The 25,838-nt window shown below is 43.9% G+C and overlaps 1 protein-coding gene across 4 annotated transcripts in view; it reads right to left on the bottom strand.

Moving 5' to 3' along the window:
* Nucleotides 1-25,838, bottom strand: part of trrap (transformation/transcription domain-associated protein) — a 228,147-nt gene that overhangs the window by 154,667 nt on the left and 47,642 nt on the right. For all 4 annotated transcript variants that reach the window (XM_069906478.1, XM_069906479.1, XM_069906482.1 and 1 more), the window contains exons 21-30: nt 23,825-24,025; nt 22,133-22,284; nt 18,905-19,104; nt 14,525-14,742; nt 13,370-13,567; nt 9,533-9,793; nt 7,945-8,106; nt 5,695-5,791; nt 2,810-2,931; nt 607-777 (exon numbers count right to left, since the gene is read on the bottom strand). In XM_069906478.1, coding sequence (XP_069762579.1) covers nt 607-777; nt 2,810-2,931; nt 5,695-5,791; nt 7,945-8,106; nt 9,533-9,793; nt 13,370-13,567; nt 14,525-14,742; nt 18,905-19,104; nt 22,133-22,284; nt 23,825-24,025 — 1,782 coding nt within the window. The remainder of the gene's footprint in view (nt 1-606; nt 778-2,809; nt 2,932-5,694; nt 5,792-7,944; nt 8,107-9,532; nt 9,794-13,369; nt 13,568-14,524; nt 14,743-18,904; nt 19,105-22,132; nt 22,285-23,824; nt 24,026-25,838) is intronic.

The following is a 25,838-nucleotide window of genomic DNA, read 5'->3' as shown; positions in this document are numbered from 1 at the left end:
ACAGTTTAAAGCTAAACAGCCTATTCCTGTAACATCTCTCCAACGTGGTCCCAATAAACCTCTGCAAGCAATAAGAACAGCAATACTTCTGTTTACCAAAGCAGAAAGAAAAATCATCGAAAAGAGATGAATGGCCAAATATTTGGGATAACGATCCAAATCTGCAGAAATGAGCAGCAGCGTTCTGAACGATTCCAGGTACCACTTGCTGGTTAAACTTGCAGGGAGGCCATTGTTGTTTAAATGGGTTAAATCATCTGGGAAGCAAGTCAAGGAGGTCACTGCTGTCCTGCTCTGGGTTAAATCATCTGGGAAGCAAGTTGCAGAGGATACTGCTGTCCTGCACAAGATGAAATAATCGGGAAAGCAAATCACAGAGCTCAGTTGTCCTGCACAGAGTTAAATCATTGGGAAACAAGTCACGGAACCCAATGATGTTAAATGGGTTAGATCATTAGGAAAGCAAAACAGAAAGCTGACAAACAAAGAGACTACAGCTCAAATTCCCTGGCTGCATTCATTGTGCACCTCATTCAATTTTTGATAAACATAAATGTTCAGCGAGTTATCAGTACCATTAACCGAGAAAATTGATTGTCGACTCACCATCATCTGGTCGCAAAACTTATCGTTGAAGGAGTTGGGAAATAGCCTGGTGACGGACGTCAAGCGATTCACAACATTCAAAGTCAGGCTGCGGTAATCACCCAACATCATCAGGAGCGGCCGCATGTGAGTGTGGATTTGATCCACTTCAATCGTAGCTCCCTCCAAAAACTATTGTGAAAAGAATAAGTATAAATAATCTTCAGAATCTGAATTTATTGTCATAAACAAGTCACAAAATTTGTTATTTTGCAGTAGCTTTACAGTGCAAACATTTATATAAACTACCTTACAAAATAAATTTAAAAAATACAGCAAAAAAAAAACCAAAGTAAGGCAATGTCTGTGGTTCACTGATCATTCAGGAATCTGATGACAGAGGGGAAGAGCACTGCTGAGTGCTCGTCTTCAGGGTCCTGTACCTTTTTTCCCCGAGGGTAGCAGAGTGAAGAGGCCATGGCCTGGGTAGTGCGGATCCTTGAGGATAGACGATAGATTTCTGCCAATTTTCCCCAGCACTTTTGTGCATTATATCTGCAGATTTTCTTGTTTAACCTTTCTGACACAGCTTCATTGTGAATGAATATTGGGCTCACACGGTGAGCAATAATTCAAAAGAAAATCTTTGGGAGTAGCAAAGTGACTTCATTCTGACATTTCAAATCCCACAGCCATAAACAGGCAATCAACTTGGGTCAAGATTAACTCAATGTCATGTTCAAACAATTATTATTCCTTCCTATATTAAAGAGAAGCATACTGGGATGGTTGGAAACAACTGGAACTATAGTAGGTATCCCCATTATCCATAATTCAATTAATCAGAAACTCAAATCAACAGGCAAAAAGAAATTGAGGAAATAAATGGATTTTAGATAAATAATATATAAAATGTTTAAATAATAGTTTAAAATTGTAAAAGTAAATGTTCTCCGAAGTAAGCCCTTGGGAGCAAACATTCAGCCACGGAGCACCCCAGTCGTGCTCCACCTGCACCAGCTGTTTGAATCAAGTTGCGTTTCAATAAAATGCCAGTGCCCAGGTGAAAGAGGCGGCCAATGCCACTCTCAGCTGGGGTGACCCTCCCAAAGTGTCTCCCTATCCCTGCCTGGTAAGACTCTATGTTATTTGTATTAAGTATATTAGTATGGCTTTATCTGAAAACTTGGGGGGTGGGGGGAGTGGGTTCATTATGACGGCAACTCAGTATAGCAGCTGGCGCAATGCTGTTACAGCATCAACGACCGGGGTTCAGATTTCAATTTTGTAAGTTTTGGGAATTATCTGATTAAAGTGAACTTTACATAATTAAAGAGTACAATGCTGATTTTTTTCTCAAATTATTTTACATTATTTTAGTTTTTAAACAGTTTATTCTTAGTTAGGCATTGTTTAGAGTGAATCTCAGTCAACTGGAAAATTCACATATCTGACATCCGCAATCCCAGTAGATGGCGAGTAATGGGGATTTTACTGTACCAAGTAGATTAAAATTTTCAACAGCTGTTGACTGGAAATGGCAACAGCCCAACTACCCCATCAAAAGATTTCCATTTGCGACCTTTGACAGGAACAGCATGCCCAATGAAGAGGTAAGGATGCAAGAGACAAGGGCAAGTATAAAGGCATTGACGTTCCTTTGAATTACCAAATTAGGGGGGTATAGATCGAGTAAATGCAAGCAGGATTTTTTTTTTTTTTTTTTTAATCAGGACTCAGCAGTTGTGAAAAATTTAAACTTTTGTTGCTATCACCCCAGTGCCAGGTATATTTTGCTATCAGGTACAGTAAAACCCCCGGTATCCGAGATCTATCGGGATTGGTAGATACCAGATAAGTGAATCTGCTGGTTGCTTGAGATTGCATGTTGTGAGGAGTGGTGAACTAACCATGAGAGAGTGCCAATTTTAAACTTCCGTGTGTTTGACGATTTATTTTCTGAAATTTTATTGTTGTTTGCTTGAGACTGCCAGTTACTTGAATTCCAGATAACAGGGGTTTTACTTTATTTCAGAAAATATCAACATTGGTGCATATATCCAGCTGCATTATTTCACATAATAAAACAAATGGTCTTTTAGTTTATTCCAATTATAGACACTAACTTTTAAGATACAAACATTCAGGTAAAAAACAATGCACAGTCAACATCACATGCTTTGGATTCCTCTCAGGCCTGTGTCTGCAAAGCAGCGATACTGACCTTCCTCATGCAGGCCTCGCCTGCCTCCTGCAGTTCGTTGTTGGTTGAGTTGAGGGCTTTGAATAATGCGGCGATGATTTTTTCTCGCGACTGAGGCAGGTAATTGCAAGCAGCCAGGGCATCTGCTCAGAATAAGGTGAAAGAGCAAAATGTCAGCATCTTCGTCACAACACCACAAACTGGTGCAAAATTTTTAACCACTCTATCCAAAGGTGAAGATGCTCACCTCACTGCACTCAGAAAGTTTAGAGAAACACAAAGGTTAGAGATGCTGGAATCTTGAACAATTAAGAATTACTGGAAGAACTCAGCAGGTCAGATAGCATGTGTGGATAATACCATGAAGAAGGGCTCAGGCCTGAAACGTCAGTAATATATTTTTACCTCCTAAGGATGCTGTGAGACCGGCTAAGTTTCTCCAGCATTTCTGTAAGTTTTTACGACAATTGGAGCATCTGCATACTTTAGTGTTGCACAGGGTGGATAAAAACCATGTTTCAGGTCTGCAGCCTTTACCATAAGATCATAAGACATAGGAGCAGAAATAGGCTGTTCTGCCCATCAAGTCTGCCCCGCCATTCAATTATGAGCTGAACTTTTTTGCCACTCAGCCCTAATGTCATGAGCCCAGAGGACCACAAAACCCAGTAGCAATAGAAATTCACCAAGACAAATGGTTACTTAAACAAAAGTTGATTTTAATTATCTTTAAACATGAAAACAGGATCAAACTTTAACTTATTACTATTAACTTAACCCACTTCTAATTCTAAGCACACATGTATGTAATGTGTGTATAAGTTCAGAAAAGTTCTTTGGTTCACAGTCCAAGCTCACTTCTCATTCCTCCAAGTTCACTGGCTGCAGGCAATTTTTAAACTGTGCACAGAATTTAACATTTATAAAGTTCACCAGGCTTTGGTACTTGAAAGGTAAATGGTTACCGCTCAGGAAGGTTCTTGTCGGCTTTCAGAGAGACATTTGTTGCTTGTTGGACACGCACAACTTATTCCTTCTGATCAGTCACTTCGGTTTTGCTGAAGAAACTTTCCCCATCAGGGATTTCCAGATGATAACCTCTATCTTTCAGGTCACCACAGAATTCCTTCTTGTTTTTCTTATTTCAAGTGAAACATTATGCAGCCAGCCATCTCCTCTTGTATGGACCACAAGGGCTTCGACCAGGCTGAACTAAGAACTCACAACCCGGCTTAAAAATGGGATTTTTCCACAAGCTTTCCAGCTTCTCATGTTCCAGTCCCAGCTGCTGCTCCGAACTGAATTCTCTCCCCCCCACCCCCCCCCCCCCACCAACCCCCACTCTCTCTGAGAAAACCACATGACCCTCTTAGAACAGCAAACTGCACGCGGACTGCAGCACTGGACCCAATCTTCTGAGTTCATTCATCTTTTGCTTTCCAAAACAATAATCCATTACTCCACAGCAGGTCCAATTAATGCCTACTTGTGAAGTCCTTATAGGCATCCTTCAAAGTTTGTGCAAAGGCTCTCAGAGCCTGGACTGTCTGGTTTGAGCAGAGCTCTGGCATTTTAAATGAGATCTGTTTTGAAGTGTTTGCGTGTGACCTACACTAAAAAACCTGCCACAATTTATCTCCTTTAAAACATAGCTATATACAATATAATATAACATAATCTGTCACACTACTGCCTGGGACTATCAAGACAAACATAACCAAAAAAAGGTGAAATTACATTTATAAAGGAGAAAAGGAAGTTGGGTAAGGAGCTCAGAGATGTTAGAGAAGGACAGAGTGAGAGACCACAAGGGGAGTGGCAGGGGATAGAAAAGTTAGACTCAGGAAATATTTATGACACTGATACAAGGAAGACATAATAATGACATGTAGCAACCACAGAGGAAAGAGACCAGTATGTTAAAGAAGTGTCAAGGGCCACATGGTTAGCGTAGCGGTTAGTGCAACGCTGGTAAAGTGACAGCAGCCAGGCTCTGTTGGTAAGTATTATGGACTTCATGCATTCAAAAGACAGAAACACCTTCTACACACAATAGGGAGAAGACGTCTAGAAAACTCGTACACCAAAAAGGGGCTGATGTTGGGAATCAATTGAGAGGGGCAGTGGGAACACTGACTATGGAGCAAGGCATTGAGATGTTTATAGAGATACCTTTCCTCCACCATCCTTGAATGCAAACAGACATGTCCCCTGTAGCGACGTGCTCGCTGGAGTAATCCAATGCTGGATCCACAAGTGTCTTTCCTTGCTCACATCCTCCTGCGCTGGCCTAACTAGTGATCAGCAGTTCCGACGAGTCGCAAAACCTTCCAGCTGAATCCATATACTATCGGCTATGGCCTCTTTCCTCCCTCCAGGACTCTGCTCAAAACTTGTGGACCCCCTTCCCTGTGACACAGTCAAGTTTTGGTTTCTTCCCTACTTTTCTCCTACTAATACACAAAAAAAAAGAAGAATATTTATGAGAAGACTATGCTTTTACTTAAATGTGCTGTGCCCCCCTACCTTGGGGGGCTGTAGGGCCTCCATTGAGAATGTGTTGTACTACAATATGACTGCTACATTGTATCTACAAGGCACACTGTATCATCTTACAGACTAACTCACTCTATAGCTTTTGGCTATGGCCCCCTTAGGACTCTGCTCAGTTTATGAGCCCCCTTCCCTGTGAGGCTGTCGTTTAGTTGATTTCTTCCATAGTTCTCTCCTACCAACAACATCAAAGACAAAAATATTTTATGATATCAGATCGTGACCCCCGTTGAGAGTGGCTGCTCTACAGCATTCTCAAACACTTCCCAAACCACTTTTCAGTCGATTGCAAGGTGGTTACATGGAGCAGCCAAGTTGCTTTGAGAAGACCTGGTTGCCAAAGTTTCACTTACTCAGGGCAGCAATGCGTAGAGGTACAAGGGAAGGCAGACTTTTGTAGCAGGGCAATTTCATCAGAGCAATGTCTTCAGCCTCGCACAGATTCAGCAACTGGAAAAAGATAAAAAGCATTCAGCAAGTTGATTCCCATCATCCGCTAAATGGAACTCTTCAACTGATGGATGTTTGTTACTGAGGACAGCTTTGTGACCATACAATACTTCCAGCACAGAAACCTTGGAATAAATGCATCTTACAGATTGCCACTATTTTTAAACCAACACCCAGCACTTCATTCAATACATAACAGGAAATGGAACTGGAAAGAATATTACAAACTAGAGTCTTTCAGAAGGCAAGTGCTGCTAGATTGTTGCTTAGTTAGAGGGACTCTGTTGGGAAGTTAATTGCGACAACTTCCTAGATCAGTTCAGTTACAGATTGGATCATTTATCTTCTCAAAATATCAAAAGCTGTTCAAATTCAGTGAGATAAACTCAATCACCGTTGCCTGAAGGAATGCACTGTTTGCCGAACTGAACACACCAGGTTCCAACAGACAACGGCAAGGCAAATTAATGATAAATTTCTTTTAATGGGATGTTATCCCAGGGTACGTACTGGCCAGACATCCTCTGCAATACACAAAAGTGCTGGAGAAACTCAGCAGGTCACGCAGCATCTACAGGAAGTAAAAGGGTAACCAACGTTTCAAGCTGGGACCCTTGGTGTTATGGATGCTGCATGATCCAGCACGTTTATGTATTGCACTTGACCCCAGCATCCGCTAATTTTCTTGTTTAATGCCAGGTCTCCTCTGCTCCCCTGAAAATAACACCAGAGGATTTTGTGTTTACCTAAGATTCAGATGGTTCCTTTAAAGTGATGAAGACGTGTATTCCTTCGACGTAATAATACACAAACTTGGAAAGCTGCAGCAATGTCTACTAACTGATGTGCAGAAATGTTGACACCCTCATTCTCGAGTGAATCAAATCATCCAAGGTGTGCATTCGCCTGAAGTAAATGACTGTCTTGCTTCTGATTGCTCTTTGCATGGACGGCCTTGAAATTAAAACTGTCACTGTAGATCTTAAAACCAGCAAGGCTGAACTCATTGAAAAGAAAACTTCTCAAGCCAAGTCATCAGTCAAAATAGCTGGACTTTTTTTTTTGAGTTAAACAAGAAAGTATGCAGATGCTGGGGTCAAGTGCAATACACAAACGTGCTGGAGAAACTCAGCAAGTCATGTGGCATCCATAGAAAGCAAAGGGTGTCCAATGCTTCGGGTTGAGTGCTTTATCAGGAATAAGAAGAAACGGGCAAACATTGGTGGGGGGAGGAAGGGGAAGGGATGCGGTCTAACAGGTTAGAGTCACGTCAAATTTATTGTCTTCTGATCGGACAAGTACAACCTGACAAAACAGCATTTTCTGGACCTCGGTGCAAAACATGCAGACACACAACCAGACATAACACACATACAGACAAACAATACAGATGCAGGTCAAGTATTCATCCATACAAATAAATAACTAAGTATTGTTTCATGAACATGAGAGTCTTGAATGGTTAGCGTGAGCAGTTCCTTTTGGTCGTTCAGTGTTCTGAAGCTGTTCCTCAGCCTGTGGTGCTGACTTTGATACTCCTGTATCTCTTTCCAGATGGAAGCAGTTGTAAAATGCTGTGAGCAGGGTGGGAGGGGTCTTTAATGATTTTGCAGGCCCTCTTCAGGCAACGATCCAGGCCGATCATGTCGATGGAAGGGAGACCCCAGTGATCCTCTCTGCCACTCTTGTGGCCCTGTGGATGGACCTTCGATCCATTTCTCTGCAGCAAACGTACCCACACTGTGATGCAGCCGGCTAGGACACTCTGGATAGAGCTCCTGTAGAAGATGGGCATGATGGTAGCCGGTAGCTTTGCTACTTGTATTACACTGGTACAGGTGGGAGGGTAGAAGAGAAAGAAGCTGAGTGATGGGGAAGAGGGCAGAGGGCAAAGATCAGAGAAGTGGGGTGGGGGGGGGTCTGGAGGAATGGAAAGAGAGACACACAGGATAGGGAAATTGGAGGTCAATATTAATGGCGTCCCATTGGACAGTAACGAGACAGAAGACAAGGTGTTACGGGTGGCTAATGATTTGATTGGACAGTTGGCTCCCATTATCTCACAACAATGTTACCAAAGGTGCATTGCTCCAGGTGAACAGTCACAGGGAAAAAAGGCTCAGGGGGAGAGACGAGGCTGATCCATCACCTACCTCTGTATAAAACACCTTGTGCTCCACAACATTGAGGTCCATGGTGAACAGTCTGGGCTGGAGGGTGGTGCAGAATGTATTTCCTTCCATCAGCCCGATCTGAGCATTCGCTGGCTGGTGTCGCAGCAGGTGCTTCTTGGGCGGAACCATGTCTTGTAGGACCTAGCCACAAAGAAAAGCCCAGGGTAACATTCAGCGCATGGATGGGTTCCACACTGAGGCACACGTCACCCTGGCTATAACATCAGAGGGCGGCAGGGTTAGCGCAATGCTATCACAGGGCCAGCAACCTGGGTTTGAATTCACCACTGTCTGCAAGGAGTTTCTACAGTCTCTCCATGGGATCCTCTGACTTTCCAAAGGTGTACAGTAGGTTAGTAGATTAATTGATCACATTGGTATATTTGGGTGTCGCAGGGTCGTAGACCAGAAGGGCCTGTTACTGCACTATGCCTCTAAATTAAAAGGAATGAACTAGCCTGCCTACAGAAACTGGATTCACCAAAGACTTCACGTAAAATACGGAATTATCCACCCTATAACACTGCCACATGAATAATCAAACACCAGATTAAAATACAGGTGAAAAATCAATCAAGTTGCTTTGCGGCCTGGTTAACACAATGTTGTTACAGAGCAGGCGGCCTGAGTTCGAATCTGGTGTTGTCTGAAAGGAGATAGTACGTTCTCCCTGTGTCTGCATGGGTTTCCTCTGGGTGCTCCAGTTTCCTCCTACCCTTCAAAACATACAGGGGTTGTAGGTATAATGGGTGTAATTGGGCAACACGGGCTCATGGGCTGGAAGGGCCTGTATGTCTACATTTAAACAAATTTAATTTTAAAAATTTAAATGTAAAAATGTTAAGGTGCATTCCACGAATCCATCACTATGCCTTTTCAACCTGACAGTATCACTGCACGGTATTCGTCAGTTCAACAAGTAGGGTTGTTGGTGCCATTTGAAGAATAAACCCGATCATAACACAATGGACACACAGGATGCTGGAAACAGCTATGGAATAAAAACAACTTGCAGGACGAACTCAGCGAGTCGACAGCATCCATGGGAGAAAGAAAATGGTTGGTGTTTCAGATCCAAACCCTTCATCAAGGCAGATTTTTTTTGCTGAAAATTCCAGCACCTAGTTTCTCAACATAGAACAGGCCCTGGCTACTCTCATTTGCCTCCACTTGGCCCATTTCCTTCTATGCCCTTTCAAGTGTAAATCTGACCGTCTTCTGAATGTTGTAATTACGTCCACTTTCAGTTTCATCCAGCAGCTCAATCCAGATATGGTCCACCCTCTCAGTCAAAATATTGTCTCTCAAGTTTTCTCTTAAGTCTTTCCCCTCTCCCTTTAAACCTATGTCCTCCAGCTGCAGAATCACCTGCCCTGGGGAAAAAGACTGCTCGTCTTAATGATGCTTAGCAGAAGTTGTTCATCTACTCAAGGAGCCTAGACAAGCATGAATGGATTGCAAAGAACAGGATGTTCTCACAAGTGGTGACACCAACCGACAGAGGCCTCAGTGATCAACGAGGGATTCTCTGAGCATCAGAAGTCGCAAAGCGCGGTTCCCATCTCACCTCTTTGTGTGGCTCCATGATTTCAGTGACGCTTTTCCCCGTCACCTGGGCAAGCACTTGCAAGGAATGCATGGCCTGCTTCCGCACGGTGGAGTTCGGTGATGTCACTTCGCGAACCAGGTCGTGGGTCACATGGTGGAACGACTTCTCCTGAGCCGTAAGCAGCTCTTCAGACTTCTCCTCATCCTTCAGGGGAGTAGCACAGCGAACCAGCAGCTGTTCCAATGTCGTCTTAGCCATGGCAACTGCACCATTGGAAACCTAGTGAGAAGCAGTTATCCCTTCAGGGTCAATTTCAGAACAGGATACACCAGCTGTGTAAAACATGGAGTACTGTGTGCAATGAAAGCACAATGCTGGAGAAACTCGGCAGATTAAACAGCACACTCCACGTAGTAAAGACGCATCACCAACATTTCAGGCTGGAGCCTTTCATCAAGGTGTGAGAAAATTGTAGGCAGGCGTCTGAATAAAATGCCGGGGATGGAGCACAGGCCACAGGCAGGAGGAAATAGGTGGAAAAGGAAGGGAGGGCACACCAGTAAACAGGAGAGGGGGCATAGCTTGGTGAAGGGGTGGAGAGCTGAAGGAAGAAAACAGAGGGATAGGGAAGAATGGGGAGTACACTGGCAGAAACAGGAGAAGTCTATGTTAAGAGACTTAACATTGGAGAGCGCCCAGACAGAATATTAGGTATTGCCCCTCCATTTTACAGGTTGCCTTGGTTTAGCAGTATACGAGGCCATGGACAGGCATGTCAGCATGGGGAGTTTGGCGCAAATTGAAATGGCTGGCCACTGGGAGATCCCATTCATTGATGCAGACAGAGCAAAGGTGCTCAGTGAAGCGATCTCCCAGTCTGCGTTCAGACTTTCCAATGTAGAGAAGGTCACAATGGGAGCACAGGATGCAGTAGATAACACTCATAGATTCACAAGTGAAGAGTTGCTTCACTTGTACCGTGTGCAATTCTTGTCGCCCCATTACAGGAAGGATATGGAGGCTTTGGAAATGGCGCAGAAGTTGTTTACCAGAATGTTGCCTAGTTTCAAAAGGCATGAGCTTCAAGGACAGGTTGATCAAACAGGTGGTTTTCTCTGGAGCCTTGGAGGCTGAGGGGGCATTCAGACAGAAGTTTATATCACGATGAGAGCCATGATAGGGTTGACAAAATGTTTCCCTCAGGGTAAAAGTGTGACACACATAGGACATGCATTAAGATTGGGGGGGGGGGGGGGAGGGAAAGAGGGCGGGGAGAACGTTTCAGGAAGATGGGGCATTTTCTTTTACACAGAGTGGTGAGTACCTGGTATACACTGGCATGGGTAGTGGTGGAGGTTGGTACAAGAGTTGGGTTTGATCTGGACATCATGTGGACTGATTCCAATGCGGTACTGCTCTCTAACAAGACTTTTCATCATACTTTTCTGTTGCCTGCATCCTAGCCCTGTTCACTCATCACAACTGTGCGACATTGAAAAGTCATCAACCTCAAATGCTAACTTTCTTTCCTTCTCCACAAATGCTGCATGGCCTGCTAAGTACTTTCTCCATTTTCCCTTTTTTACATGTCCAGCAGCATTTTGCTTTGCACGTTTTTTCCCAGTTCAGTTACACCTTGATTTACAAATTGGTTCATGGGCTCCCATGAACCTCCCCCAGCCCTGAAACTGTTCAGCAACCTCTACCCTCCTTCAATTACAGCCACATGCATCCATGATTTTCCTTACTCCTTCACAGATAGTAACCTAAGATGCCAGGAACCCAGGCTCAAATTTCCTCCCTAAACCTTTCCTTGAACATTGCATTGCCAAGTTTACTAATGCTAATGATTTTGAGAAGGGCTTCAGAATGTTAAAGGCATTTATAAATGAAGGATTATTTTGGGCAAAGTCATACCACTTTATTCCTATGCTATCAAAACCCAGGGAACATTCTCATGAATATATCTGGCATTGCTGGAGCTGTTTAATACACAGAGTAAACGCTGTGCAAAGTAGGTCAGACATAGCTGAGGGCTCTTCCAGCTCTGTGTCTACACCATTCCTCTGCCTTTGGTAAAAATGTACTGCCTTTGATTAGAAAAAAACAATTTCCTGTGCATAAACGTACCCTTAGATAAGAGAAGCCTCAAATTACAAGGTGTTAGAACATTGAACATTACAGAACGGTATAGGTCCTTTGGCCCATGATGTTGTGCTGACCTAAATATACCAAAAAGAACATTTAAAAAGCTGATCCATTTTCCCACTCAGCCCCACTGCCTGGCCTTCTCCCTGTAACCTGATTAATCAAGAACCTATCAATCTCTGGCCTCCACAACCACCTGTGGCAACAAATTCCACAGATTTACCACTCACTGGCTGAAGACATTCCTCCGCATCTATTCTAACTGATTGCCTTTCAATCCTGAAGTTGTGCCCTCTTGTCCTACACTCTCTCACCATGGGAAACAATCTTTCTACATTTTCTCTCTCCATGGCTTTCAAAAATTGAAATGTTTCAATGACGTCCCCCTTCATTTTCCTAGATTCCAATGAGTACAGGTCAAGATCCTTCAAACGCTCGTCCTATGATAACCCTTTCATCCCCGGAATCATCTTAAACCTCCTCTAAAGCTTCTCCAACATCAGGACATCCTTCCTTTATCGAGGAGTCCAAAAATGCTCACAATATTCCAAGAGAGGTCTCTGCAGTGCCTTATAAAGCCTCAAGATTACATCCCTGCTCTTATTTCTATTCCTCTTGAAGTGAACACCAGCATTGCATTTGTTTTCTTCACCACTAACTCAACCTGTAAGTTTATCTTCAGGGTACCCTTCACGAGGACTCCCAGATCCCTTTGCATCAATTTTCTCACTGTAGAATGGAATGTGATGGGCCATGTGACCTCTGTCTGGAACCTGGTCAGAATGTGGATCGTTCAGGGTCATGTGACCTCTCTGGCCCTTTGAATTTCCTCATTGATACCTGGGCCAGACTCTCTGTGCCGAATGCACTATACAGCCAACCATGTGTGGACCATCTGCCTCTTTTCTTCCCCGGCATGAACCCGAACTCCACTCAAAGTTGCAAACCATGGGCGACGCTGGAGAGTCATTGGTAAGGTGTGCGCTGACAAAGGGTGGTGTCAAGAAATCACTGCCCCTAATTTAGTTTAGATCAGAGCCATGCCTGCACTGTATCAAGGGATGGCGAGTATTGTATGTGTGTGTGTGTGTGTGTGTGTGTGTGTGTGTGTGTGTGTGTGTTTTTTACATCGAATTTAGTATTTTCAATTCAAATTTTTTTTTCCTACCTTCTAGCATGGTCTTTCATTCACAAATGACCAAAACTCGAAACCTCCATTCCCTTACACAATTTTGCACAGAATATCAGAAGAGGCAAGACTTGCAAATTTGTTCTATTCATTAACCCAGTGTTGCAGACAATCTGCAGTTCAGTTTAGATTGCAGGCAGTCCACAAAAATGTCTTAAGCTACCACAGGAAAAATTTCCAAACGGGAATAAGTCACTTATTTCTGTTCCAAACTTTTTACAGCCTATTTAGTGGGAATTTTGCAAAAATTTCCCATTTTGCAGTGGCTGCATAGAAACCATAACAGATTACTGTTTCATGAGCCCGTGTTCAGATGGGCCTGCTCCTGGGATCTGGTGATCCTGTTTATCCACACATAACACTCCTGATTTAGAAAATGGGGAGAAATCTCTCGAGCAATGAAGGCCAACATCCCAACTGTCTTCTAGATTACCCGGAACAAATTTCTATCACACTGATGTTAAACATGGAAAGCACCCAGTGGCCCCCTTCACCACCATGTGAGAAAAGCACTGTACCTCGCCTGTCAGGTCCATCATGACGAAAAGTAGAGCCTTCAGAAAGGTTTGTTGATTCTGCAGCACCCAAATCAAAGGAAGACGTTCCATTAAAAACTTGATGGACACGACGCCTCCAAGTTTCGCATACCACGCTTGTTCGTAACAGCAGGCGCAAAGACGCTCCACGATGTAAGAGAATAAAGGCAGCAGGCAGGCCTAGAGGAATTTTATGGAGTGTTACTTCAGAATCCAGAGATTTAGAACCAAAACAAGGGCATCTATCAGCCTCTTGGATGAAATGGTAAACCAAGACCTTATGTAGGGGTGGAAAAGAAATCCCACAACATGACTCTGAGGAGAAGCAGGGGAGCACAAGGACACAGAAGCAGAAGGTTCAACTCTGCTAAGTCATCCAATTTAACCATGACTGATCCACCCCAGGGCTCGTCTTCTCCTCTGTGCTGGTCTCCACAACTTGCAATTTTTTCAAACATTATCTGCTTTCTCTTCAAACCCACCGTTCTGTAGTGGAGAATTCCACACATTCACCACCCTCTCCAAGATCTTATCCCACAGATCTTAGTTATAAATGACTGCAGCAGGAGTTTGGACAGGAATGCACAAATTGCTAACAGTTTGTCTTTTGTTGATTATCTGGTCAAAAGGTAAAACCAATGCTTGGGGGAGCTTGCGAAGAGGCAGATGGATTCTCTGCATTATAGGGGCGACTACACTTAAGAGTCACAGAGTGCAAAACAGGCCCTTCAGCCCACTTGTCCAAGCTGGCATTCCGGGCATGTCCCAACTGCCTGCATTTGTCCCACATCGAAGCCTACAATTAGACTTTGACTTCATAGAATATAGAATACTCCAGGATAGTACAGGCCCTTCAGCCCTTGTTATTATACTGACCTATATATTCCTACTAAAAAAGCTAAACCCTTTCTACCTCATAACCCTCTATTTTTCTTTCATCCATGTGCCTGTCCCCACTGTTTCGGCGTCCACCACCACCTGGCAAGGCACCCACAATTCTGTGTAAAAACAAAACACCCCTAAAGTCTCCCCTAAACTTTCCTCCCTTCTGTAGTTCTTTCCTTTTCATCGATTCTGCACAGCAGGCAGGTAACCTTTGATACGATGGAACACATTCAGAAATTCAAAGCCACTGACCCGTTCCTTGGAGCCCAAGATGATGCTTGCCACATCGAAGATGACAGCCAGAGCCACCTCTCCGATCTTGCAGAGCTCTTTTTCTTCATACGCCATGCAGATGGCAATGGCATCGATGAGGACAAGTGGGTCCATTCCTTTTGATCCATTCTCCTCACTATGAAACATGGCTGTGCTTGGCTGACTGCCTACTTGGTAACACTGCAGCAAGAAGGGGCCTGGGAGGAAGCAATGGAGAGCCTCATGACGATTGAGACATAACATTCTTTTGTACTAATTGCAACCGTAAATATGTGCCTATCCTTTAAAATTTAGACATGGAGCTCAGAAACAGGTCCTTTCGGGCCACAAGACCACGCCGCCCAATTACACTCAATTAACCTACAGCCACATACATTTTGAAGGGTGGGAGGAAACCCACGCACATAGGGGAAGAACGTACAAACTCCTTACAGACAACGCTGGATTCGAACCCCAGCCACTGGTTCTGTAACAGTGTTGCACGAACCATGCTGCCCCATCTGTCATCATGTTGTGGTAACATAATTTGTACTTTTTGTTTGTGCGTTGCAAGTAAGAATTTCATTGCATCTGTATTCTGTAACCGTGTATGTGACAATTAACTCTATCACAGTTAGAGGGTTAGTGCAACACTTTTACAGCACCAGTGACCCGTGGCTCGGAAGGCCTGTTACCATGCACTTAAGCGTCTGATAGCAGCATGAAAGTGTCCTTGTATCTGGAGTGTCATGTTTTCAAGCTCGTGCATCTTCTGTCCAATGTAAGGAGGTGGTGTGAACAGACTGAAGTGAGTCATTTAATACAACCATTCTCAACCTTTTTTTGGTTATGGCCCCCTTATGACTTTGCTCAAAGTTTATAGGCTCCTCCCCTTCCCTGTGAAGCAGCCAAGTTAAATTGGTTTCTTCCATACTGACTATAGAGAAAACAAAAAATATTTTATTATTTCTTTCTGTAGCACACTTAAATGTGCTGTGTTTCCGGGGGGTGGGGGGGGCAGGGTGTTGTGGAGGGGAAGGTTAATGGGCCCCCTTGAGAATGGCTGTTTTAATATGTTGGCAGCTTTTCCAAGACAGCGGGAGGTATAGGAGCGTATTCACAACTCCCTACAGTTACTTGTGAACCTGGGCAGAGCAGTTTCCCCCATCAGGTTGCGAAGCATCCGGACAGGATACCTTCTAAGGAACGGTCAGGAAAACACGACTGGGAATTTCTCTTCAACGAGCCTGTTAGGACTGAATGAATGGTCTGCTGCATCGTAATTTAATGTTTCCGCTTGAAGTACCCAATCATTTATCTCAGTGGTGTTTAAGCGAACTTGCTATGAAACTGGTAGCCTCCACACAAACACTTCAAAAAGCATCTCACTGCCAGTAAAGAGGTTTCGGAAGCCCTAAGGTCATGAGAAGTGCTTGGGAAATGGAAATCCTTTCTTTAACTGAAACTGGCAGCTGAATAGGTGTCTGTGCAATTGAGCTGTCAAAGCAGAGTCCCTACACTATTGACAAAAGGCAATGTTGTCAACATAAGCACAGAACAATTTTTAATGTGCACACCAGAATAATGTGACAGAACAGAGTTGCACTAGGCATTCTGCACCCATAGCCACTGAATTACAAATGGAGTTTCACACAATAAAACCTGCAGATGCTGGGGTCAAGTGCAAAACACAAATGTCCTGGAGAAACATCTCTCAAGGTTGATAGGATAGTTAAGAAGACCTATGGGATGATGAGGTTCAACAGTCGAACGATGAGTTCAAGAATCGAGAGGTCATACTGCAACTCTACAAATCTCTCATGAGACCACACTCGGAATATTGTGTTCAGTTCTGGTCACCTCATTACAGGAAAGATGTGGAAGCTATGGAAAGGGTGCAGAGGAGATTCACCAGGATATTGCCTAGATTGGAAAATAGGTCTTATGAGGCAAGGTTAGCAGAGCTGGGACTTGTCGCTTTGGAGCAAAGGATGAGAGGAGACGTAATAGAGGAATAGAGGTTAACAAGATTCAAAAGGCAGCCTAAGGTAGACAGCCAGTGCCTGCTTCCCAAGGCAGGAGTAGCAAATGCCAGAAGACATCTGTACAAAGTGAAGGGAGGAAAGTTTAAGGGAGACATCAGGGGTAAAGTTTTTTTTTACATACAGAGAGGTGCAGGTGCCTGGAATGCCTTACCAGGGGGTGGTGGAGGCTGGAACATTAGGGGCATTTAAGAGCCTCTAAGACAGGTACAGGAATGAAAGAAAAATAGAGGGTTATGACATTAGGAGGATTTGTTTTTGGTAAGAATATAAAGGTCAGCACAATATCAAGGCCTGAAGGGCCTGTACTGTGCTGTTATGTTCCATTCTAAACTCAACAGGCTAACATGGATGCAAGGTGACTCCAGTTTCTCCAGTACTTAGTGAATGGAATTTCACACCCGCAAGTGTAAAAAGATATTCCCCACCATTTTCCCTTCCCCTATGTCATGGTGCGTATAACACAAAAACAGGCCCTTTAACACAATTTGTCCATGCCTACCAAACTAGTCCCATGTCCTTCCAATGAAACTGGAAGGTCTGAAACGCTGGGATTGTAATGCAAGGCTCAAAGGTGCTGGAGGAGCAGGTCAGGCAGTATCCATAGGAAGTAAAGAGCAACCAATGTTTCGGGCGCAAGATCTTTGCCATGATATGAACCAAAAGCAGGCAGGTGCCTGAATGAAAATATGGGGGGGTGGGGGGGGGCCAAGAAAGGAGGGAGGAAGAGGTCTGCCTGCTACAACAATAGGGATCTCCCAGTGGCCAACAATTTTAATTCCACACATCATTCCCACACTGACTTGTATATCCATCGCCTCATGCACAACAAATCAAGGCGACCCACAAATTGGAGGAACACCACCTAATATTCTGACGGCATTAACGTCAACTTCTCCAGTTTCTGGCCGAGTCTCCAGTTCCCTGTCCGAGTCTCTTCCTTTCCCTATCCCTACTTCCTTTCCTCCAGCTCCCACCCCTTTCCCTTCTATCTCCATTCGGAAAGCTACCCCCTCACCCATTACTTCTCAGCATTTTTGTCCTACCCTCCCACCTGTATCTACCAATGGCCTCTTACCTGTTAGCCCCGGTACCCCTCCTCCTGTCTCTTCCTCCCTCCTCCCCTCCCCCTAGCTTTTTATTCAGGCGCCTGCCTGCCTGCCTTTTGCTCAGCCCAGAAATATTCCTTTAGATGCTGTGTGACCTGCTGAGCTTTTCCAGCACCCATGTCCTTCTAGACCAGTGGTTTTGAAACGTTTTCTTTCCACTCACATACCACCTTAAGAAATCCCTATGCTATCAGTGGTCTGTGATTAGTAAGGGATAACTTAAGATGGTATGTGGGAGGAAAGAAAAAGTTTGAAAAGTTTTAATTGTACCTAATTGACTCGTTATGTGCATGGTTTCACAACTCCAAAGGAAATGGGCCAATGACAATTTTTTTCAAACAAAAAATTTCAGTAACAATTGGGTCTAGAGCAGTGATTCTCAACCTTCCCTTCCCACTCAATCCCACCATAAGTAATCCCTTACTAATCACAGAGCACCGATGGGATAGGGATAACTTAAGGTGGGATGTGAGTGGAAAGAAAACGTTTCAAAACCACTGGTCTAGAAGGACATGGGTGCTGGAAAAGCTCAGCAGGTCACACAGCAACTAAAGGAATATTTCTGGGCTGAGCAAAAGGCAGGCAGGCAGGCACCTAAATAAACAGCTAGGGGGAGGGGAGGAGGTAAGTGGAAAGAAAAAGTTTTAAAAACCACTGTTATAAACCATTCCTATCCATGCACTGTGTTAAACATCTTTTAAACTTTACATTTTCTCTGCCAGCCCATCCAAACACCCACAATCCTGAGTGTGTAAAGGGTGCCCCTCAGATTCCTTTTAAAAATACCCCTCTCACATTCAATCATCTGGTTTGAGATTTCCCTACCCCTGGGGAAAAGACTATTTACCTTCTCCAAGCCCCTCATAATTTTATAACATGGGTTAAGGGTGAAAGGCAAAATGTTTACAGGGAACACTGGGGGAACGTCTTCACTCAGATTATGTGAAACAAGCTGCCAGCTGAAGTGGTGAATATGGGCTCAATTTTGACATTTCATAAAAGTTTGGATGGGAGAGGTATTCAGCTCAATGGTAAGAGGCAGAATAATAGATTGACACAAATTAGATGGGCCATAGGGCTTGTTTGGTGCTCTTTAAAACTCCCTAAGTTCTCCTTTCTACACTCCAGGGGAAAAGTCCCTGCCTCTCCTTACACTTCAAGCCTGCCAGTTCCAGTAACATTCAACAACGTCAGGAATCCCAACCACTCACCCAGTGACACCAACTCACCGCACTGTTGAGCTACGGCCACCATGGTGTAATGACGGATTAAGCTGGCCACGAATGGCAGCGCGCTGGGCCGCAGGTCCTTAATGACAGCTGACATAAATGCGCCCGTCAGCGCCTGTTCAAACGTTTTACGAGCAGGAGTGTCCTGCGCTTTGTAACGGTGTGATATAATCACACTGGGTATCGCCTTTTCTGTGAAGCTGAGAGATAAAGTCAAATTAACTTGATGCATGATCAACTGTGAAAAAAGGCAAACTGCGGATAGATGCATTTCTTTTACATTTTGATCAGCCGACTCAGTTCAATTACTCCATATTAACACTGTCAACAACAAGTGACTACACAGAAGATGGATGTTTCAATTTCATCATGGCTATTCAGGGACACCTGCTGAAAATAGGACAAGTGCGTTCCAAAATGTACATGCGCTGACAAGCAAACGTGATTACTGAATGATGTTTCAAGATTTACAATTTACTGTGTTCAAGTCTTTTCATTTGGATTCAAAAGGCTGAAATATTAATCAATCTGGTGAATGCAAGGAGCAATGACACCAAGACAGAGAAACACTTAGGCTGCTGACCTTCTCCCTTGATGGAGTTCAGCATCACTTTAATTGAGGGGGAGATTGCTTCCTGCCCACATTATAACCTCCCGACTTTGCGCAGCCGGGTCCAGAGGGAAAATATGTACCGTAGCTGAGCACTGGTGCATCCTCACAGGTGGGCAAATGTCCCACACTCGTCGCGAGAGTAGGCACCTACGCATGGGGTCTTCCAGTTATTTATCAGGAAGAAAAAGCTTGGAGTCCGGTGAACAGTTTTTGGCTCCTCATTTAAGAAAGGATGATTCCAGGAATCTTGGCCAGTACTTGTTGGAGTTTGGGAGAATGGGGGTGGTGGGGGGCTGATCTCAAAGAGATCAAAAGGCCTGAAAGGCGTGAACAGAGTAGATGTGGAAAGGTGGGAGAATCTAGAACTAGAGGGTACAACTTCAGGATTGAAAGACGTCCAGTTAGAACAGAGATGCGGAGGAATTTCTTCAGTCAAGATGGTGGTGAATCTGTGGAATTTTTCCCAACAGGGGGTCGTGAAGGCCATGTAAATGGGTATGTTTAAGGGAGAGATTAATGCCCTTCACATTCGTTTTCCAAGATCAAACTTCAACTTTGGACTACAATGAGAGACCTTGGTGAAAGAAACATCCTACTTTTTTAGATCAAGAGGTTATTGCTTTAAAAGCACCACATGGCATTTTTCTTTATTAAAATGTAAGATGACCCTCATTCTGTTTCAAATCATCAATTTAAGTAAATAATAATTTCCATTCTAATAGGTTCATGAAAGAGGCCACATTTCAATTACCTTGATGAAGGGCTCAAGCCTGAAACCTTGGTTATGCATCTTTATATCTTTGTTGTATAGAGTTAATTTTTGACCCACAGAGGTTGCGGGCTACTGGAAACTGGTTCAAGGAAATAATGTAACAGAACCGGGATTCAAGAAGATGCTGAAGGCAAAAAGGGCTCCCAAAGGGCCTCGGGCATTGAAGGCTTCCTGATCCTGTCAGAGGTTTGGATCAGTAGTTCGTGTGGCCGACAAATTAAACAGGACTCTGTGCGGCTGCAGAGGCTGCGGGAGTGCTGGAAACAAATCCACAATCACACAATGTCTCTGAAGGGACTCTATTTTGACTCTCTTTCTCAAAGGGGCGCCAGGCGACACTAATAGCAACTGACTTCTGACTTATAGCAGCCAGAAGACAATTTTGTGTAATATTACATATTCTTTTTCTGTTACATGACAAGAAAAGAATCTTGAATCTTGTGTGGAATGTTACAGTCAGTCACTTGGCGACTTGACACAGTGATGGCAAAAAGGTGCAGGACATCACCACTCCCAGTGGCACAGAGTCAAGCTGGGAACTGTGGCATAATAATGAGCACTTCCTGGCATAGAACCAAGAGAAAGATGTGCCACAGGAATTAAAAATAAAGCATCAATGGCCTTGAAGAGGCACGTGCAACAGACACATAATAAATTCATATGTGCACAGCCAAAATGGATTACCAGGCAGAATAGGGAGGCCTTGATTCTGCTACTTCCCTCCTACAATGAGCTAAAAAGGATACATCGTTTGAGAGGATAAACACAGGCAATAAAGCATGAAATGTGATGAACAGGAAGTCTGACAGATACCTAATGTTCTACTCTCATTGCTGCTTAACTTGAAACCAATTACTCAAAAGGCAAAACCAAACAACAGGCCCTTGCTGACCACGATGTCAAATTAAACTGATCCCATCTGCCTGTACTGGGTTTTATTTCCATTCATTCCCTACCCGTACTTGCGCTTGTCTGAATGTCTCTTCCACTTTGTTATTGGATCTTCTTTCCACCCTTCCCCTGCCAGTATGTTTTAGTCACCTCACCCACCTGGCTGTGTTTTCAAAAAAAAAAAACCGCCTCGTCAATCTGTTTTAAACTTCTCTTTGAGAAGCTATTCCCTCTGGCATTTGACATTTCCACCCCAAATAAGAGACTGATTTATCTGCCCTACCTATAACTTGCATAATTTTATAAACTTCTATTGGGTCTCCCCTCAGCCTCTGACACTCCAGAGAAAACCTAAGTTTGTCCAGCCTCTCCTTATAGCTCCTACCCTCTAATCCAGATAGCAACCTGATAAACCCATGGTAGGAAAGTCCAGGACAAGAGGGCACAACTTCAGATTTGAAGGGCATCCATTTAAAATAGAGATGCAGGGGAATTTCTTTAGGAGGATCTCTGGAATTTGCTTCCATGGGCAGATGTGGATGCCAGGTTGTTGGGTGTATTTAAGGCAGAGATTGATAGGTATCTAAATAGTCAGGGTTTCGAGGGTAATGGGGAGAAGGCAGAGGAGTGGGGCTGAGTGGGAGAATGGATCAGCTCACGATGGAATGGGGGAGCAGACCCAACGGGCCGAATTGCCCATTCCTATTCTGATAATCTTATGCTCTAAACACCTTCTGTATCTTCACCAAAGCCTGAAAAATATTATACTAAAATACCTACAAACAAAAAAAAAATCAAATTTCCCTTTCACACATTCCAGCTGTTAAATTAAACTCAAATGCGTTAAAATGCATCTTGGTAATTCTGAGACATGCAAGGAAACTATTACTATGAGGTTATACATGCAATGAATCCAATTTTATCTTCTAAAGTGAACCTGTGCCATCCGTACTTTGGGTGTGCGAGTAGCTGGTACAGTGAATGCTTGTTATCATCAAGGTTCATCATTGCAACCAAAAAGCATTTGATAACCTCCCAAGCCTGTCGACGATAATATGGCTCCGTGTTTGCACTCTTCAGACAATCCAACGCTGTTTCAATCGCCTGTAACCAAAACCAGAAAATAACATTTAACCTCAGGATATAAACCCATTCAAAGTCTTCCCTTGTGCATTATTAAATTTAATACTGCATGGTATGTCTAAATATTCAGCAGTAAAGTGGAAAGTAAGAGTCCCTGATTGAGCTTGCTGTTGAGGAGTCTGATGGTGGACGGGGAGCAAATGTTCCTGAACTTGAGCCTTGTGGCACCTATACCTCTTTCCTGAACAGAGCATGTGCTACACAGTGTGAGTCCTTGATGATTTGCTGCTTCTCTCTGATAGTAGTGTTCCCTTTAGATGTTCTCAATGGTGTGGAGGGTTTCGCCTGTGATGCCCTGGGCTGTATCCATTACCTTTTGCAGGGCTTTCCACTCAGATGTATTGGTGCCCCTATACCAGGCAGTGATCCAGCCAGCTAGCCAGCACACTTTCCACTACACACCTGTAGATGTTTGCCAAAACTGTGCAAAATACTCCAAATGAGGTCTTACCAGTACCCCATGGAGCCTCATCAACATCTCTTTATAGGCTTATTAGTCTGACATCAGTGGTTGGAAAGTTATTGGAGTTGATCCTCAAGGACGAGGTTATGAAATACCTTGAGGCGTATGACATGATAGGTCCAAGTCAGTATGGTTTCATGAAGGGAAAATCCCGCCTGGCCAAACTAATGGATTTTTTTGGAGGAAATCTCAAGTAGGATGGACAAGGGAGAGGCTGTTCATGGTGGATTTTCAAAAGGCCTTCAATAAGGTGCCGTATAAGAGGCTGTTTAATAAGATGAGAGCCCGTGGAATTACAGGAAAGAGATTGGGTGGAGCATTGGCTGATAGGCTGGAAGCAAAGGGTGGGAATAAAGGGATCCTGTTTTGGTTGGTTGGTTGCTGGTCACTAGTGATGTTCTGCAGGGGTCAGTGTTGGGGCCTCTTTACAATGTGTATTGATGATTTAGATTATGGATTGAATGGTTTTGTGGCTAAATTTGCAGATGACACCAAGATAGATGGTAGAAGCATTCATTTCAAGGGGAGTAGTGTATAAGAGTAAAGAGATGTTGATGAGGCTCCATGGGGTACTGGTGAGACCTCATTTGGAGTATTTCCTTTTTACTGCCTCCGTCCTTTCTTAAACAGTGGAACTATGTTTGCGACATTCCAATCCTCTGGAACCATGCCAGAGAGTTTACTGATTTCTGGAAAATCATTTCCAATGCCTCCACAATCTCCAAAGCCACCTCCTTCAGAACCCATTGGGGCACCTCATCCAGTCCAGGAGACTCATCTATCTATAGTCCATTGAGCTTACTAAGCACTTTCTCTCTAGTAATCTTGACTGTACTTAATTCTATTCCTCGAGACCTCTAACTATCAGGTAAATTGCTATGGTCTTCCTTAGTGAAGACTGATGCAAAATACTCATTTACTTCCTCTGCCCCATTAGTTTCTCCAACATCATTTTCAAATGGCAAACACAAATTAAACACCCACAGATGCACAGTCAAAGATCTTCTGCTTCAAGAGAGCATAGTGCACACGTCTCACCTTCTCCATCGGAAGCTGAATTGATGCTTTGCAGTCCGCAAACTCAGCAGTGATGCTTGGCCCTTGCACCTCCGTCACGACGTACTGCAGCTTCTGCGACTCCTTCAGCATTTTCCTGTTGCTGCCCCCAAACTTGCCCAGTACGCGGTAGGCCACATGGGAGATGGTGTCGGCGGGGTTCCGCAAGGTGCGCCATAAAGCCTTTTGGAAAACAAAGAGTGTTTCAATTTATAATGGAACATAGTTGCAGTTACAGATCAAGAAATCTGGCACTTTCTGAAGTATCAAATGCTGGGACCCAGTAATGCAGAGTTCAATGCCCTACATGTCCCATCTGCACTTAAATACCATGAGTGGCGCAGTTTAGAATAATTCTTATTCTTAATTTACATCACAGTAGAAGTTGATTCTAGCCATTTAAACCCATGCCGCCCAACTACAACCAATTCACCTCAACCCTGTACATTTTGAAATATGGGAGGCAACTGGAGCTCCCGGTGTTAGGTCTGCTTTGTTCATGAATGAGTGAGACAAACACCAGGCTGAGTCGAAATTAGGGTTCTTTGTTCTTTATTACCGGATTGTAACACTTGCGACTAACCATGTTAGTCGGAGAATGCATTCTGCCGTTATCAGCAAAATGGTGATTTTTTATACCCTTGGATATGTGCTTAGAACATCATCATATCATTACTTGTCCAATGACTAAAACTGTTGCTATCCTTTCCCTGCTAGCTTCCTGCCTCTCAATCCATCAATGTCTCTCTTATCTTGTAAGTACAAGGATGCATTCACATCTTGTTACAGCCCTGCACATTCCCATCTCATGATGTTTTACCTAACAGGAGTACAAGGACACCTCCCCTTCTTGTTACAGCCCTGTACAGGGTAACTCCTTACACATTCCCATCTCATGATGTTTTACCTTACAATGGGGAAAACCCACATAGGCACGGGGGAACATACAAACCCCTTACAGGCAGCGAAGTGCTGGTGCTGCAAAAGCATTGTGCTAACTGCTACACAAACAGTTAATGGCAAGGCTCTTTTCAAAATATTAATTTCCAGCAGATTTGTGGGTTAATATCCACCGATCTTTGAGAGTGGCCACATAATCAGACACCCACCTAGGTACGGAGCATTGGAGAAGATCACTTATCATCTGAGAAGTAAGTATGATGTATTTTTGAAAATATAGCGCCCGTATTTACAAATTGAGGGAATTAACTTATCGCTCTTTCCTAAGTTTCGAACTTTGTTAACTTCCTTGGAAGATTAAAAGATATAAATGACTCGCACCCGTGTGGTGAGGGGATCCTCCAGCAACCGGGCTTCTATTCTTGTTTTCTTACTTTTCTTTACCCTTTTTCTATGTCTTTTCTTGCTTTCACAGGCTCATAGGAACCAGGTATCAGAACTGGGTTTCAAAGGTGTGCTGAGGGCAAAAAGGGCTCCCAAAGGGCCTCAGGCGCTGAAGGATTCCTGATCGGAGGTTCGGATCTGGAGCTCGGGTTGCCGATGGATTGAATAGGAGACTGTGCGGCTGTGGGAGCGTTGAAGGGAAATCCGCGGACACTCAGTGTCTCTGAAGGGACTCTCTTTTGCTTCTCTTTCTCTTATTGTTAAGGGTGCCCGGGTAATGCTCACGGCAAACAAAAGTTGACAATTAAAGGAACCTTGAGCCATCCTGTGTACCAGCTCTCACAGCAATCCCATTCTGACATACACATTTTCTGTAATTTATTCTCCCTCACGTGCCCATCCTATTCCCTGATGGGGAACACCATGGGGGCTGTGGACCCTTCTGTGTATCATTGTGAAAAACAAGAGTTTGTGAGCCAAACATCCATTTGAAGAAATGCATGGGCCCATTGATCTCCCAACTCATTGTAAGATCAGCTAACTACTGGCTGGCAACCTGGTCTTTGATACAGCAGGAGTTGATTACTTGATGTCATACTACCATTATATAGCGCTTTGGAGAGGCCGCACTTGCTGCAATGATGCAGTTCTG

Source organism: Narcine bancroftii, chromosome 12 (genome assembly GCF_036971445.1).
Source record: "Narcine bancroftii isolate sNarBan1 chromosome 12, sNarBan1.hap1, whole genome shotgun sequence".
NCBI lineage: Eukaryota > Metazoa > Chordata > Chondrichthyes > Torpediniformes > Narcinidae > Narcine > Narcine bancroftii.
The sequence above is the reverse complement of the archived record's forward strand: the minus strand, read 5'-3'. Positions and strand labels throughout refer to the sequence as shown.